The following is a 17,362-nucleotide window of genomic DNA, read 5'->3' as shown; positions in this document are numbered from 1 at the left end:
GAACGCATGCAAGAAAGTAATGAAAAATTTGTTTTCCAATTCATATTTCAAAATTTCATAATTTTTTTTTGCGTTCATACTTTTAACTTCTACGTATATAATATTTGTAGATGGAAGAAGATCATAGGACCGCCATGCTACTTGCTGAAATGCAACAAGGTGGGAGTAGGGGAGGTCGTTCCCAACAAGATGAGGAGTTCGACGTTACTATATCGTCGGACTCTGACAACAACGAGGATAGATCGCATTCTCGTATTCCGTCTAGCATCGGCAGAAATGAGGAGATGCCTCCCCCTCCACCCGCTAACACGGCAAAAGCTTTGAAATAGGACATTTTTGTCAAACACTACAAGAAGGTCCTGGTGGTGATTCCAAGTCCTCACGATCCGAACTCTCAAGAAGAGACTTCGGATTTTCATGTTTACTGCAACTATTGCAATAAAGTGTACAAATGGTCCGTCGGTGGTGGATATTGCACCCTCCGTCGCCATTTGGTGGGGTAGAATGCGGCACTACCTCTACCCAAAGCCAGCTAAACTTCCAACCCGCCGGGTCGGGTTCGTCAGGTACGCCTCTGTTTAAATATGAGAAAAAGAATTTTGATGATACAATGACTAGATGGGCGGCTAGGAAACATTTGCCCTTTAACGTTTTTGATGATAAAAAATTTGAGGTTACTATGCAAAGTGGTTTGAATGTAGCAATCAAAAGAATAGGTAGAATGACCGTGCAACGATCTACCGTTCGGCAATGCTTGGAGAAAAAGGTAGAATTATCTCGTTATTTAGTTAACTTGGGCCACAGGGTGAACATTTACTCAGATGTGTGGACGGATTGTTTTAACCGTCATTCATACATGGGCATTACGGTTCACTTTGTGGACAATAGTTGGACTTTGAACAGACGTTTAATAGGTTTTAGAGAATTTGAAACTCCACACACTGCACCCGAAATTGCTTCTTTAATTATACAAGTGTTGAATGAGTTTCAGTTATGCAACAAGATATTTTCTATTGGTTTTGATAATGCAACTGCCAACACAGCAAGTATTGCCGATTTGATTGCGGCTTGTACACCGGTAATTGGAGGTAAGTATTTTCATCAAAGATGCATTTGCCATATTTTAAATTTATGTGTACAAGATGCGATTGAATTATGGCAAAAGCATGTTTCTCCTATTAGAAATGCAGTTAGATTAATCCATCAAAAGCCACCTATTGGCAAAGCATGGAAGAAATATTGCCATCAAAAGAATGTCATGTATACGAATTTTACTATGGGTGTGTCTCATAGATGGAATTCGACATATGATTGTCTGAATTCTACTTTGACACATAAAGATGCTTTATGTGATTTTTATAGAACTAATCCCGTGCATGATTTATATCTTTCGCATAGTTGTTGGGATCATAGTATGTCTTTATTTAAATTGTTCAAATATTTTAAAAATGCTACTGTTGAATTGTCGGGTGTTTATTATTGCACTGCTGTTCGTGTTTTAGAGCATTGCATGTACATATCCCTTGGTTTTAAAACTGCAATGAAAAATGCTTCCTCTTCTCCCGAGTTAATGTGCGTTTTGTATTATATGATTGGAAAATGGCTCAAGTATTTCAGTGAGATTCCAAACGTGTTTTTGATTGCAAAGGTATTGGATCCAAAATGGAAAATAGTAGGTACCTCTAGAATTTTAGATTTTTATTATAACAATTTGAGTTCAATTGATCTTGGTCCCCTTCAAGCAATCCAATCCGATACCAGTCACGAATTTGGAGTCGACCTCTCAGAAACCTTTCAAATAAACCTCCCGGACCGGTCAATTGTTCAACAAAACCTCAAGTTTAACTTGCGTTCTCTCTACACCGAATATGAAACCAAGTATAACAACACCCACCAAGTCAGAAGACTCCCTCCTCCACAACATAACTATGGCTTTGCATTTCAAGCCGATTATGATGACCCCGACACGCAATCCGAACTAGCCGACCTATACAACTACAACACCGGCGGAAGGTCCTCAGGTATGGTCAGTGAATTAGATTTATATTTTGATTCACTCTTTTCCTATGGTGATGAAGGTCCTACTCCTCCCGCCCAAATCGACGTCCTCGATTGGTGGGGAACCCACGAGAAAGATTTTCCCATCCTTGCTTCAATGGCCAAGGAGATTTTTTCTGTTCCGGCTTCCACCGTCGCCGTCGAGTCCGCTTTTAGTGTTGGCTCGCGCGTGTTGGATGAATCAAGAAGTAAGCTCTCGACGAAAAATATGGAAGCCGTGATGTTACTTGATGATTGAGTCAAAGCTGACGTCTGAGAACAAGAAAATGATTGGGATGATCGTCAAGAGGGATCACAAGATGAATTCACCGGGGATGAGGCTTAGGCCAACCGTCAACCGCCGCCGGCCAAGCCAAATAGGTAAGTAAGGTAAGAGAACTACGTGGACTTTGATTCCCTAATGCAAATGAACAATTGGGATACGTAGGCACCTCAACTTAAATTTTAAATTTAAGTTGAGCTCAAGTCCTTTTTCTTTTATTTCTTTTTTTTCCCCATTAATTCCTACTTTAAAAATATGCAAATACAATTACATAATTGTATTTGTATATACTCTAGTCGATGAAGTATATTTCTCTATACGGCTAAATGAGGGAAACTTTTGACAATTCTACTATAATTGTTGATTGTTAGACGAAACTCAACATTTAAAGTTGAATTGCTAAAGGTGTCCTTAATTTAGTTATGTAGAAAGATCTTCTTCGCCGATTAAGAGTATATATATAATACACTAATACGTTTAAGAACTTCAACGTCGTTCTTGTCATTTGTAATTAGTTGTTGACTAGTAGTCTCATTTGTATTTAAATTTTGTTTAAGACTTAAATCCCGCATATGTTTTCGATTTGTAATTGTTGTAACTTGTAAACATGCAATTTCAATAAAATTGCAATTTTAGTCGTATTTTTTTTTTCAATTTTATTTACTCACATTTCATATATAAACAACTTTGAAAAGTGTAATGTAATTTGATTAAAAATTGAATAGTTGAAAAATGCAAAAAAAAAAAAAAAAATCGGCGAACCGTCGAACCGGCCCAGAACCGGCGGTTAAAATCGAAAACCGGCGGTTTTGAACCGCCGCGTAAACTGCCGGTTTTTTGAACCGAAACCGGAACCGCTGGGAGCTAGGCGCGCCGGTTCAGGTTCAAGCATTTCCTGAACCGTGAACCGCCGGTTCATGAACCGGAACCGGCGGTTCGTGACCCTTGTGCATGCCTAATTGCGCTCGATGGTTCCAGCCGGGCGGTTTTCATTGTACCGGCGAGAGACGTGCAACCAAAACCTATCCCTGCTTTGGTTTGTGCCTATCTCCGGATCTTCGGAAATAATCAAATAGGCTTTGAATAATTGATCAATCTCCGCCGGAGTGTACGGGGTGCGGACACCACGAGGTGTAGAAATAGGAAGAGGAGTTTGAGAGCCGCCGCCGCAGCTCCCTCCCGATCTGGGTTCGGGTGCCCACCCGTATCGCCCATCGGGGGCATCTTGGTCGTCCACCGGGTAAGGACGGTAGCCACCCGGAACTTGAGAACCTTGGGTTTGAGGAGGGGCCGAAAATTGCGTTTCCGGACTAGGAAATGGTTGTGAGCCGAACCATTCGTGGTTCCAACAGCGGGAGTCGGAGGGGTGATCGCCGGAGCCGGACATTTTTTTTGTAAGTAAGAGTGAAAGATTGTGAATTGGTAAGAGAAGATGAGAGAATCTAGATGAGAATTGTGTAGTGTGGTGTGAAATTTTTTGTGTGAAAGTGGGGGGTATTTATAGATAAAAATGTGAATTTTGGGGAAAAAATTGTAAAATAAATTAAAAGTGGAGAGAAAATGGATATAATTTATTGGAAAGTGGGAAAATAATTTTTTTATTTAATTCGGTTTTTTTTTAAATTAAATCCAATTTTATTAAAAAAGAAAAAACGAAATTGCCAACGGCATTGCCGTTGGCCAATCAGGCGCCGCCACGTCAGCTGCTCAGCGGCACGGACGTGCTCGATGCATCAAGCAGCGTCGTGCCAAGGGCAAGATCACAGCGGCGAGGAGGGGTCAGCCGCACCAGCGAGCACCGCCGCAGAGAGTAAAAAACTAATAAAAATGGGTCCGGACCCACATCCGTACTCTTGCCAAACAGCACGGATGTGGATGCTCTTAGATTCATAAAAATCTTGTCCTATTCTTGAGATCCTAACAATATGTTTTACCCTCCCAAATTAAGAAACAAAGACTACATTAATTCCAGAATTCGCAGCATTTAAAAGAACAGGAATAAATAATAAATGAATGAATGGTTTGTTAAAGTTCGGTAGCTTCAAATTCTATCTTCGCTAAACAAAAATTCATCACGTCAAAATTCCAGGTACCACTCCTAATGCACACAGTACCACATGATGCGAGATGCAGATCCAGTCAACAGTCAACAAACACCCAAATGCCTCATTCGGCCCCCCTTCTCCGGTTCTCCCCCAGCGCATTTTAGAACCAATCCCAACACACAGATCTCATTGCAATTGCAAGTCTAGTCCACATCCATATGTACCAGTACAACTCTCTCTCTCTCACACACACACAGTATACCCTATTGAAGAGTTAAACTTCCCAACACCATTCTTTAACCCCATTTTCACATTCTATCCCAGCCAGAGGCGCATTTTAGCAGCAGCCATGGATCCCATATCAAGAAAACCCAAACCCAACCCTTCCACCGCCGCCGCCCGCCGCCACCGCCACCCGCACCCCCTCCCAGACCCCATCGTGGCAGCCCCACCCTCCACCATCCAGAGCATCTCCCACCGCTTCTCCAAGCTCTACACAAACAACAAGAAGCACTTCTCCCCCCACCCCCAACCCGACCCCCCTAATCTCCACGACACATCCTGCACCACCCTCACCAAATCCAGCAGCCTGCACCACGCCAGGAACGGCGCCTTCTTCTCCTCCCAAGACAAAATCTTCGAGAAGAAACAGCTGGTGGTGAGCTCCAAATTCAACAAGGACAAGGAGGGCGACGATTTGAAGAAGCCCTCTTTCAAGAAAGCCCCCAAAATGCCATCTTTCGACGAGATCGATGTGGAGAAGGAGAAGCTGAAGAAGGAGGGCGACGATTTGGAGAAGCCCTCTTTCAAGAAAATCCCCAAAATGTCGTCTTTCGACGAGATCGATGAGGAGAAGGAGAAGCTGAAGGGGTTGCAGCAAGAAGCTGTGAGGGGAAGAAACTCTCTCTCCTCGATTCCTCCAACCGTCAATGGCGGAGGGAGAAGGAGATCCTTCTGCAGCTCGCAAGTTGAGCTCGCTGATTTCCTCTCCTGCAGCGGCGTCAAGGTTGTGGCCGTCGATATGCCGCCGTTCATGCAGGTTCATGCTGTTAATTGTGCAAGAAAGGCGCATGATAGCTTGGAAAAGTTCACTTCCAAGACTCTAGCTTTCACTCTAAAAAAGGTAACTAAGTTCAATCAATTATTACCCCTAATTCAATCTTCTTGATTAGTGATGAGGGCTTTCATCAGTTTCTTTAGATTCCCATTAAACGTTGTGAAATATCTAGAGTTAAAACACACACACACACACACACACACACACACATACACAGTGATATGCATAACTATCCTTATAGCATTGATGAGATAGTTATGATGTGTTGCTTTTGACAGGAGTTTGATGGGGTATATGGACCTGCTTGGCACTGCATAGTAGGGACCAGTTTTGGGTCATTTGTGACACACTCAGTGGGTGGATTTATGTATTTCTCCATGGATCAGAAGCTGTACATCCTGCTCTTCAAGACTGCTGTACAAAGAGCTGAATGAAAATGATATCAAATCTACACACATTAATTAATTGATTAGCACACAACAAACTCCAGCATTTTTCTGGTGGATTGTTTTTTCAGCTTATTTAGCATAGAAGGAAAAAAGAAAGATGAGATTTTTGGAAAGAAATTTGCTGTCTCTCCCCTGTAATTTTGTACATTTATTAATGTTTCTGAGAAGAGAATTGGAAGATGGTATTCTTTCTGGGATCATTGAATTCACAGCAAATTTCACTACCTTAATAAGAATTTTGCATCATGTGTGTGTGTGTGTTTCTGGGAATTAGAGCATCCGCAATGGGCGGACGATGGCACGCCCGATGGCGCACATCGTCCGCGCCATCCATCGTCTGCACCCATTGCGGGTGCGTGCCATAGGGTGCCGACAATAGCCGCGCCCTATACTTCGGTCGCGGAGGATAGCGCGGACGATGGCCATTGTCCGCGTCATCGTCTGCCCCATTGCGGCTGGCGCGGACGGTGGTCATCGTCCGCACCATCGTCCGCACCATCGTCCGCCCCATTGTGGAGGTCGCGGACGATGACACGCGGTTTTGATTTTTTTTTAAATTCGTATGGATTTTGTAAATATTAAAAAAATGATGACGTGGCGCGCCTTAGGGCGCCCCACTGCAGATGGGGAGGTAGGAGGATAAAATTACTGACGTGGCGCGCCTTAGGGCGCCGGGCGCCCCATTGCTAATGCCCTTAGATAGATGTGATATTTGTGTGTGTGTGTTTCTGGGAATTTCATTACCTTATAGATTGTTGCAACCTTCATTTTTTGGTTTCAGTAGCATTGATTGGATGTGTCAGTTATTTTGACTGTAAATTGCTTCACTGTTATTCACTGAACATTTGTTCAACTTTAGATTTTTTTCAAATATACTCATCAGCTGATTAATAATAGTACTATTATTGGAACTCGGAATTTGAGTCAAAGAATCAATAAAAAGCAGGTGTAGTTCCAGTTTGAGACGTCATTTTCCTGCAATTTAGGCCTTTTATAATTGAAAATTCCCACTTAATGGAATAAAAACTAATGCATACTTTTTGTCACATGAGATTAATTCGACCTTTCTTGTAATATGGAGGACAAAGTACTTAATTTTTGTCACTATTTAGGGAGATTTTTGCGAGATGCATCTACATCTCATACCATATGGGCCCAAAAGGTCATACAAATAATTCATTATTGAGGCAAAATACAATAAATAAACAACAAATATGGCCAACATAAAATAATAAATTCCAGCATTTGAAAAACAAGTTTAGATTTGATTGACAAGCTTCCATTTTGTTGTCACTATTAATCCGATTACTTTAATTTTGTGTCCGATGATAGTGTCATACTATGTTAATGTTACATATGAACTCTATTGAAGTTGGAATATGACATCAACAACATGTAATCCAATTTAAATTGTTAGTAATTTTCATGATCATCTTTATAAAATGCATTTGAAGCCCGAAGCGGCCCATTATAGTGTTTGCTGAAGCCCACTTTTTAGGAAATCAAGTCTGTTATAACTGGGCCAGCCCTGCCCGTTTTTCATACTACTATTATTTACGTTTGTATAATTTTTATTGTTTATAAAGTTTGTAAAATGAAAAGATGATTTTTGTTCATTCCTTTTGAGTTTTTCAATAATACTATGTAGAATTATTATGGGCTGATTGAGTTTTTTAATACTAGTACTATGTTACAATTATTATGGGGTGAATTAGTATAGTTACTAGTAAATTGCTAAATTTACAAGTCCGAGAAAAAGAGCTAGCATGCAGAGATAAAGGAACAGAGCTTAATTCGAGAAGAAGAATAAATATAGCATGGCTTGGTAACAGTCTAATCATGACTTGATATACTCATACGTTGGAGAATTCACAATCTCATAGTAGTATTTTAGTTGAGTGAGAATGTTAGATGATTGTATCTAAGCATTACAAAAATAGTGGAAATTTCTTGATTGTGTAGATTTGATTGGTGATTGAAGAAAAAATGATGATGATAGAACTTACTCTATTTTGTCCGTGATAAGAGTGATTCGAACACCAAACGAGCAAAGGTATCTGAACCCAGGGATCAATCGAAAACGGAAGCTTGAAGCAATTAACTGAAGGTGAAAATCATGTATGCCCAAAATCATGTATAGATAACTTTGTATGTTCACTTCTCTTCAAGTTGATTTTCAGTATTCTGAATAAATAAAAATTCTAACCTTGTTGAAACTTTGTTAATGTAGAACTATTTTACATATGTTGTTGAACTTGTCCCTTTTGTCTAGACTCTAGAGGAACATTACTTGCAAACTCTGCGCGCGCTAAACATCATAGTATCCGAGCATGATGTCCTCGACTCTTGATTCTCTAACGCAGGTTGGAGGTGGTTTGGAAAGAACAACATGACAACAGATATAACATATTCTTGAATTGAACCATGTCCAGTCCAATATCATCATCTTATATAGACTATTGACCTGTTTCTATGTTTCTGGATGTAGTACAAGAATAGGTTATTACATATTCTAATCATTGTATCTTAGAAACCATGTGTAAGTTATTTATAAGAATTGTCTTAAAGTAGTAGCTCCTCTGTTTGTTTGTCTACATGAAACATTCACATCTCGGTTGTAAAGATTTCACATTCCCAAACCTTGAATATAATTCTGATATAAAAAGTGCTTCTAATTCAGAGGGGTGGTATAAATAGAGGAGTAACATGGAACATATCGACAAGCTCAAAAATACTTGTTTTTTGCACGTAAGAACTCCACGTCTCCACCCAGATCACCAGTTTTATTTTTTGGATTAAAATTGGTATGATTTGATCAAGATCAAAATAACACTATAGGATCATTTTTACCAACAACACGTGGTAAAAATGAAATGGGGAATTTGACAGCTAAATGTCCATTCATAGAATGTAAAAATTTAATAAAATAAAGGGATGATATAGTTGGGTGGGTATCACGTGTTTATTAAGTGAAATGAGGTAAATGATGAGTCAAAACAAACAAAAAAATAGCGTGAAATAAGTACGACAAGCAAAATACAATATTACATGAGAGAAGGAGAACAATCACAAATATAAACGGATGAAAATGTCCATGGAGTAAAAATAATGAAAAAAAGTGTAAAAAATTAGTATAAAAATGTGATTACTTTCATCATTATCGGATTTTCTATCTAATCTTTTTCGTAGCACTAAGACCATCCACTACGCTGTCTCTATACCGTCCCTTAACTACTATTTGACCACTATTTAAGGGCCCCACTGTCCTTTTTTCCTCCATCCCTTAACTAAGGCATGGAACCTGCAACGCTCCGTCCCTTATTCCGTCCCTTAATTACTATTTATTCAATTTCATTTTTATTTTTTTTCCCAACCCAATTCAATTAAAACAAACACACTTTATTAAAAAATACACTTTATTAAAAAACACACAACATAATTTAAAATTCAAATTTAAAGAAAAATAAAATAATTTAAAGAAAATTTGAGAGAAAATTTAGATGATAGGAAGAATAGATGTGTATTTGTATGTGAAATGAGGATGAGTTTAAGAGTATTTATAGAGTAAAAAAATTAATTAAAAATCAAAAAATTTGAAAAAAAACAAAAAAACGGTATTATTACCTTTAGAATTTTTTTTCTTTTATTTTTATTTTATTTTTTTAAAATTTGAATTTTTTTAAAAAATATTTATTGCATCAGCACGTGACGACGCCCACTCGCGGGCCGGCGAGTGGGCGTCACGCACGACCCCGGGTCGCGCTACGTCACCTAGGCGCGTGGCGAGACAGCCCGTCTCTTGGCTCGACGGGACGCGACCCGGGATGGGAAGGCGAGCTGCAACGCGTCGCGCCGGGGTCCCGTCTCTCCGGGACGAGACGTGAGACGCCGACGAGACCCGTAGTGGATGGTCTAAATACTAATTGTATTTAAGGAATGAATGATTATGAGGTAGTTGGAAGTTGATAGAAAGAATTTAGAGTTGGATTGCTAGAATCTTTTCTGTGGGACACAAATCTAGGCTTAGATATTGATGACATCATCTTTGGTTACAGAAACACGTGTCTTGTTCGGCGGATTTTCCTCATTCATTTCAAACATTTTTATAGTAATAAAATAAAGAGGGAAATCATTTTAGGTATATGAACTTTGACAAAATATCATTTAAGGTCCGTGAACTTTGAAAATATCATTTTAGGTCCGTGAACTTTGAATTAGTATCATTTGAGATACTTTTTACTATTTCCAAGTTTTTTTGGATGAAAATACCCCCAATACCTTAAAGTGTATATATTTTTAATAAATTTATCATATACTCATATTTTTTCATAAATATCTTTACAATATATTTTTGACAAATTTTCTAAATATAATTTGACCTTAAATATTATCACTTAATTTTGTGACATGCAAGTAACATTGCTTCTTCAATTTTTTATATTAATTTTTTTTTAAATTGAATAAAGAACTTTTCTTTAATAATAAAAAATTGAATAAAGATCTTTTCTTGCATGTCACAAAATTAAATGATAATATTGAAGGTCAAATTATATTTAGAAAATTTGTCAAAAATATATTGTAAAGATATTTATAATAATATCTTTATTCAATTTTTTATTATTAAAGAAAAGTTCTTTATTCAATTTTAAAAAAATAATATAAAAAATTGAAGAAACAATTTTACTTGCATGTCACAAAATTAAGTGATAATATTTAAGGTCAAATTATATTTAGAAAATTTATCAAAAATATATTATAAAGATATTTATGAAAAAATATGAGTATATGATAAATTTATTAAAAATATATACACTTTAAGGTATTTGGGGTATTTTCGTCCAAAAAAACTTGGAAATAGTAAAAAGTATCTCAAATGATACTAACTCAAAGTTCACGGACCTAAAATGATATTTTCAAAGTTCACGGACCTAAAATGATACTTTCACAAAGTTCGTAGATCTAAAATGATGTTCCCTCTAAAATAAAATCATTTCAAACCAATGTATTGACCCGGTCTCCGGTTCGTCTTCAAGCCGGTCTCCGATTTCTCTTTATCTTTTTCAAGATTTGGTAAACACTTTTCTCAAATCTTCATTGTTGTAGTCAACTAAATTCGGCTTATTGTTTTCCACATAGTAATCTAGAAATCTGAGTAACAAGATTCCATCTTGGTGGAATATTTTCCACACATAATTATTTTCATATTTGAAGTGATAATATGAGTGTGTATTATGTGCTTGATTGTCATTGACGATAGATTATTATATTCCAATACATTTGATTAAAATTTTAAAACATTGACTATGAAATTAAAACCATATTACATCTAGTAACTCATAAGTGTTAACACTGTTAGTTTGGATTTTGGTTTTAAGAGGAAAATGATCGAATAAATAGTTGGGGGTCCTCAAATATTGAAAATGAACGCTATATTCCCTATTCTTTTTTTGCAAAGACTAATACACCGTATTAAGAGTCCGTTCAATTAGTAAAATTATATCTCGATATTAAATATATATAATGTTTGATTTATGAGATTGAATTTCACAATACAATTCTAAATGAATAATAATTCTAAATGAATAATAATATGATAATTATAGCTACCTATCCCACTAAAATAATTTCACAACTACATTTCATAGTTATTTGTACTTATTAAACTAGCATTGCTTAGAGCATCCACAATGGCTTTCGCCCAGCAATAGCCCAGCCACAAACTCCTCATACCACATCATCAGCACTAAAAATCCTCCTGCCACATCATCAGGACAAGGAAATAGCCCAGCAATAGCCCAGTCACATCACTCCTAATTATATAAAACAAATAATTGACAATCACACAAAATACGGAATTTAAATTTACGACACAGATACGCGAAAATTCAATAATATTATTTAAATTAAAAAAATACATTAAAAAAACATTAATTTAAAAAATATATATTAAAAAAAATATTAATTTTTAAAAAATTACATTAATTTAAAAAAAAATTACATTATTTAAGATAGAGAGAGTACTCGTTCAAACAAGTGGTGCGAATGAAAATGACGTGCAAAACGCGTATAGATAGTGTTACGAAAATTTTTTTAAAAAAAGAAAATTTCGCTCGCCGGTCCGGAGCCTGCAATGGCGGCGAGCGGACCGGCGAGCGCATCGCCCAGCGCTCACGAATCGGTGTGCGCTCGCCGATTTTTCGCCGAAATGGCGCTCGCCGGTTACAATCGTTCGGCGAGCGAACCGGTGAGCGCCGGAGATCGGCTAGCCAGTCCGCTCGCCGCCATTGTGGATGCTCTTATAATAATTACTCTACTGGCTAGCTAGCAACATTGAAATGCATTTCATACTACTACTACTGCTGCTACTATAACTATACAAATTAAACTAATATTGCTTGAAGTATTAATCTAACTAGCAACATATGCAACAAAATTCATACTATATGCAATAAATTATTCATCGGCGTGCACATGAATGAAGCTTCTAGCACAAATCCACACTTTAATAGATTCTAAACCCAATCATTAATTTAAAAGACTTTTATTTGTTTTTTCATAAAATTTCATCTATGTAATTAATTATAATAATATTTTTTTTGCATTATTTCAATCATTTAAAAAATGTATACTTCTTAATAGTATTATTGCAGACAATAATAAGACAGCATCACAATTGGACGTGCTAGATCTATCAACATATATCTATTCGGACCATTTGAAAAATATATAAGAAAAGTACACTAATTATGATATGTTTCATAATTTTTAAAATTTAAATTATATCATAGTGTTTTAAAAATTCATAATAGTACCATCAAAACTAAATTTGGGAACAATTGAAGTTGAATTGACAAATGAAAATATCTACTACATGCAATGAATGTCATGAGAGTAAAACCACTAAAACAATATAAGTATTTAATGTAAGAGCATTAGTAATGGGGCGCCTTAAGGCGTGCCCTATGGCGCGCCACGTCAGCAGTTTTATCCTCCTACCTCCCCATCTTCAGTGGGACGCCCTAAGGTGCGCCCTATGGCGCACCACATCATCAATTTATTGTTTTGTTTAATTAATTTAACTGTTTTCAAATAACAAGTAACGAGTAAATAAAAAACGGTCTAAATAACAAACGGCGAAGTTTTAATAAAAAAAAGTTACATCATTGAACTAATAAAAAAAACTAAGTCGGACCAATTCTCAACTTCCGATGCAGCTCATCGAGTAACGCCCGGAGATATTCGGCTTCGTCGGGGTCTGTACACTTCTTGAGGGCCCTGTGCGTCTGCAACATCGTCCTTGCCATCGACGCTGTTGCTAAAGACTCAAACGCGGTGGCCGTCTGGGTCGGGAGCTCTACCGGGACTGGAGCTTGGGTTGCAGCGGTCGACAATGAGGTCGCGGTCGCCTTCCCCTTGGCCTTCGCAGCCTTGACGCCGGGAGGACGCCGGAAGGACACCGGTGTGCCGGAACTCCCTTCATCCACGTACGCCCGGTTGAGGTCAACCGGGTGACTGCCGCTGCCGCTGCTCGTGTAGTCACCAACTTCGGTGACCTTCGTCCTCTTCGGCGCACCAGTGTGCAGAATTCCACCTTGGAACTTCTGCTTCTCCCTCAAGAGCGCCCAAATGGCCTCGTGCTTGAAATCGCCGAACATCGACCGGTACGACAACATCGCTTTAGTGCGCACGTCGCTCGCGCTCTCGCCGCTCACCTATGACCGCGTGAACTTCTCGAACTCCGCCGCGTACAAGTTCACTTGCTTCTTGACTTGATCCCAGTGCTTGCGGAGTTGCTCACGCTTGCGCTTGTACGCGGTCGGCGGCTTGACCGAATTGTAGAGGTCCGCGATGCGTTCTCAGTACGCGATCTGTCGCTGGTTGTTCGCGAATATCGGATCTTCCGATATATCTACCCAACACCGGGCCAAAGTGAGAGTTTCGTCGTCGTTGTAGTTCGTACGGCCGAGGGCAACTTCTGCGCCCGCTGCCGGTTCCGCTTCTTTCTGGCCGGGGCGGAAGCGGTCGCTGCGGGGTCGGGATCGGCCGCTGCGGTTGGACGGTGCGGAGATGGCTCCATGTCAGACAACCCATACCATTCCGTACTGAAATCGGGATCATAATGGGTGTTGGTGTCGAACGAACGATAATCGCCGGGTTCTGTACCCGGTAATGCGCCCCTGCGTTAAACGTAGGACTATTAGGGCTTGAATCCATTTCGTAGTAATTATGTAAATGTAAGTTTCGAAAATGAAATCGCGTGAAATGAAATGTTACAAATGAACGGTATTTATAACAAAATGAAACCGCGTGCCCTCATCCGCGGTCGATCGTCCCTGACCTCCACAATGGGGCGGACGATGGCCCGGACGATGTCTATCGTCCGCGGCCATCGTCCGCGACAGCCGCAATGGGGCGGACGATGGCGCGGACGATGGCCTACCATCGTCCGCGCTATCCTCCGCAACTGAAGTATAGGGCGCGACTATCGTCCGCGCCATATGGCGCGCATTCGCAATGGGTGCGGACGATGTGCGCCATCGGGCGTGCTATCGTCCGCCCATTGCAGATGCTCTAAAATAAAAAAAAATTTATTGACTCCTACTTCCATATTTTATTCTGTCATTTTTTCTTGTTTGCTCAAACCTCTCTCTATTTTTCTGCTCCTGTCACCGCCGCTATCGTCATTAATTGCTCCCTTAACTAAAAATGAGCCAATAATCACATCAAAGTATATTAAACCTGCTTCGTAAAGTACAATTTAATTTACATAACATTATTCACCACTTATAATCTCCAACTTCTTCCATGAAACTTCGTACTAGTAATACTAGTATTATTTAATTAAAATTTTGAAAGATTCAAAACGAAATTGATCAAATTTGGTGACTCAATCAACAAAAAAAATGAATGGAAATGTGGAATGAAGCTCGAGATCCAAGACTAGTCAACCGCAGGCCCACACATATGTGAATGACCACTCACTTTTTTTTTTTTACTGTTTGTTACCCTTTTTTACCTTTTCCACCGCAAAATTTCACCCCAGCAGACATGAAATCAGATCGAATTTCACACGTTATTGCACCAAGCAATGAAACCCGTGCGAAAACAATTTATTAAACCAACAAAATAATGGCAAAATCTTGATCTTGCTACCCATTTTTTTTATTGTTTCAGGAGTTGAAACTGTCATATAAAAGCGACAAGTCGGCTATATAGTGCGAAGTAGATTTGCAAAGATTTCCCCTGTTTCTGCTTTTTGTCTTTTCGTTTCCCAAAAGCAGATCTCTTTCTCTCTCCGTGATCTTCCAATCCCACCCACCATTCATTCACTCAATTCAACCAAAGCCAACCACCCCTCATATATATACAAAACTGATGCTTTGTTTCCCAAATGTGTATATTCATCTCTCCCAAGCATATAGTTGCAGCTGAGGTGTTTGTGGAAAATCCCAGGAGAGGGAAATGGCTCTTCAAGATATCGGGAGCGGTTGCTCTTCAAGCGGTGATCAAGAATTCCATGTTCTAGCTGTGGATGACAGTATTATTGATAGGAAGGTCATCGAGCGGTTGCTCAAGATTTCTTGCTGCAAAGGTGTGTGTTTCAGCTCTGTATGTTTTAGTGTGAGGGATTATATTATGGTTGGTTGCTGAAGTTAATTTGGTTGTCATTTGCAGTGACTGCTGTGGAAAGTGGGAGTAGAGCTCTGCAGTATTTGGGCATAGATGGGGAGAGAAGCTCTCTTGGATTTGATGTAAGAACACACAATTTTTTTACTCTGCTGATGTACAATGTTTGAATCAAGGACTTAAAAATTTAATCTTTGTGTTTGATGTTTTTCATTTCAAACTTTGGCTATTAAAGACAATTGGATCAATTTCAATTTTGCTTAATCTGACATTTCTGCAGAATATTTGATATCTATGAGTATTTGTTTGATGATTATTGATGTATCTGTTTCAGGACTTGAAGGTGAATCTGATAATCACGGACTATTCCATGCCTGGAATGACTGGATATGAACTGCTAAAGAAGATTAAGGTTGGTGTTTGATAGCTTTTGTGGGATCATAATTTACTTCGTTTCAAAACTGAGAATGATTTATTTATTTTGATGACAACATGTTTGCCTTCCTCTCTTGACAGGGCTCGACAAAGTTGAGGCAAATACCGGTGGTGATCATGTCATCTGAGAACATTTTGGCTCGAATTGATAGGTATTGATTCGGGCCCCTTTTTGCTGTTAAGAAATTGATTCATTTTAATTTTATGTTCTAGTTGCATATTAGATCTGTCATAAAGTAGTTTTGCTGTTTTTGTTTGCTTATGAACTGCATATCCAAATTCTGATCACTTACGGAAATTGTAAGAGCTTCATTGAACTAGTTTTTAGCATATGGAAATATAGCCTTTTATCAACACAACTTGGTCATTGATAATATAGTCATTAGCATTATGCATATCAGATATGTCTTCAACTAGTTTTACGATTTTTGCTTTGCTTATGAATATTCGTATCCATATTTTGACCAGTTTAGGAAATTCTTAGAGATTCATTGATACTGAGTCATTGACTGTGTTAGACGTGTTTGAGTTGGAAAAACTGACCATTAAATTCTGAATATGAAACATTATGCTGAACTGTGTGTCACTCATTTAGGTGCTTGGAAGAAGGGGCAGAGGACTTCCTTATGAAACCGGTGCAGCTCTCGGATGTGGAGAGGTTGAGAGATTTCATGTTGAGAGGAGGAGAAGAGAGGGATGTGGTGGGACGCAAGAGGAAGACTCGTGATGATTCTTGCTCCTCATCTGTCCTCAGCTGCGACCGCGATCACCCCTTGTCTCCAATATCAGTATCCGCAATGGCACACTGTAAGCCTCTAAGTAAGCGCTCGAGGCTACTGGCCACTGATTGAGATCGGCTGCTCGACGTTTAGGGCTTGGTTGTGAGTTGTGACATACACGTCGTGATGATTCTTGCTCCTCGTCTGTCCTCAGTTGTGAACTGTGCCCCTCTTGTCACCAATATCAGTTTCAGCTATGGGCCTATGGCACATTTAAGCACTCGGGCTGCTGGCCGCTCGATGGTTAAGCCCATACACAACATTTTGTTGGGCAGCAGCTTGTAACTGCCCTTCAGCGCTTTAGAGGAGCCTGGGATTACATGAAAACTGAGAGTCAAGATATTCAAGAAAGATGTTTGAAGGCAAACGAGGATGCAGATTTTTTCAATGGTTCGTGCTGCCTCGGATTTCTATTTTTGAACATTTGGTTGGTAGATATTTAGGAAATAGGGATTGAAAATTTGGTGGTAAATAATTAAATCCGTGTCAGCTAACAAATAGTAGTAGAAATATTTGCAAATCGAAGCTTCACTTTTTTTTTTCTGTGTATCTGGCAGAAGAGAATTTTTTGCGTCCTCTCTTTTGAAAAGAGAATCTATTACCACAAATAAAAAAAAGGGTTTGATCTCAAATTTTCCTTCCCTATCCAA

At 38.9% G+C, this 17,362-nt stretch overlaps 2 protein-coding genes across 2 annotated transcripts; both read left to right on the top strand.

Moving 5' to 3' along the window:
• The first annotated feature begins 4,383 nt into the window (after window positions 1–4,383).
• LOC121763641 lies at window positions 4,384–6,071 on the top strand. Its single transcript, XM_042159702.1, has 2 exons — window positions 4,384–5,488; window positions 5,701–6,071. Exons 1-2 carry the CDS (start codon window positions 4,448–4,450, stop codon window positions 5,854–5,856), a joined length of 1,197 nt encoding a protein of 398 aa, XP_042015636.1. The 5' UTR covers window positions 4,384–4,447; the 3' UTR covers window positions 5,857–6,071.
• A 9,030-nt stretch (window positions 6,072–15,101) lies between these two features.
• LOC121765799 (two-component response regulator ARR15-like) lies at window positions 15,102–17,344 on the top strand. Its single transcript, XM_042162037.1, has 5 exons — window positions 15,102–15,463; window positions 15,547–15,623; window positions 15,833–15,910; window positions 16,015–16,085; window positions 16,529–17,344. Exons 1-5 carry the CDS (start codon window positions 15,334–15,336, stop codon window positions 16,782–16,784), a joined length of 612 nt encoding a protein of 203 aa, XP_042017971.1. The 5' UTR covers window positions 15,102–15,333; the 3' UTR covers window positions 16,785–17,344.
• Window positions 17,345–17,362: the final 18 nt, after the last annotated feature.

Source organism: Salvia splendens, chromosome 14 (assembly GCF_004379255.2).
Source record: "Salvia splendens isolate huo1 chromosome 14, SspV2, whole genome shotgun sequence".
In the NCBI taxonomy this organism is placed as follows: Eukaryota; Viridiplantae; Streptophyta; class Magnoliopsida; order Lamiales; family Lamiaceae; genus Salvia; species Salvia splendens.
Note: the sequence above shows the minus strand (reverse complement) of the source record. Positions and strands in the feature narration are given on the sequence as shown.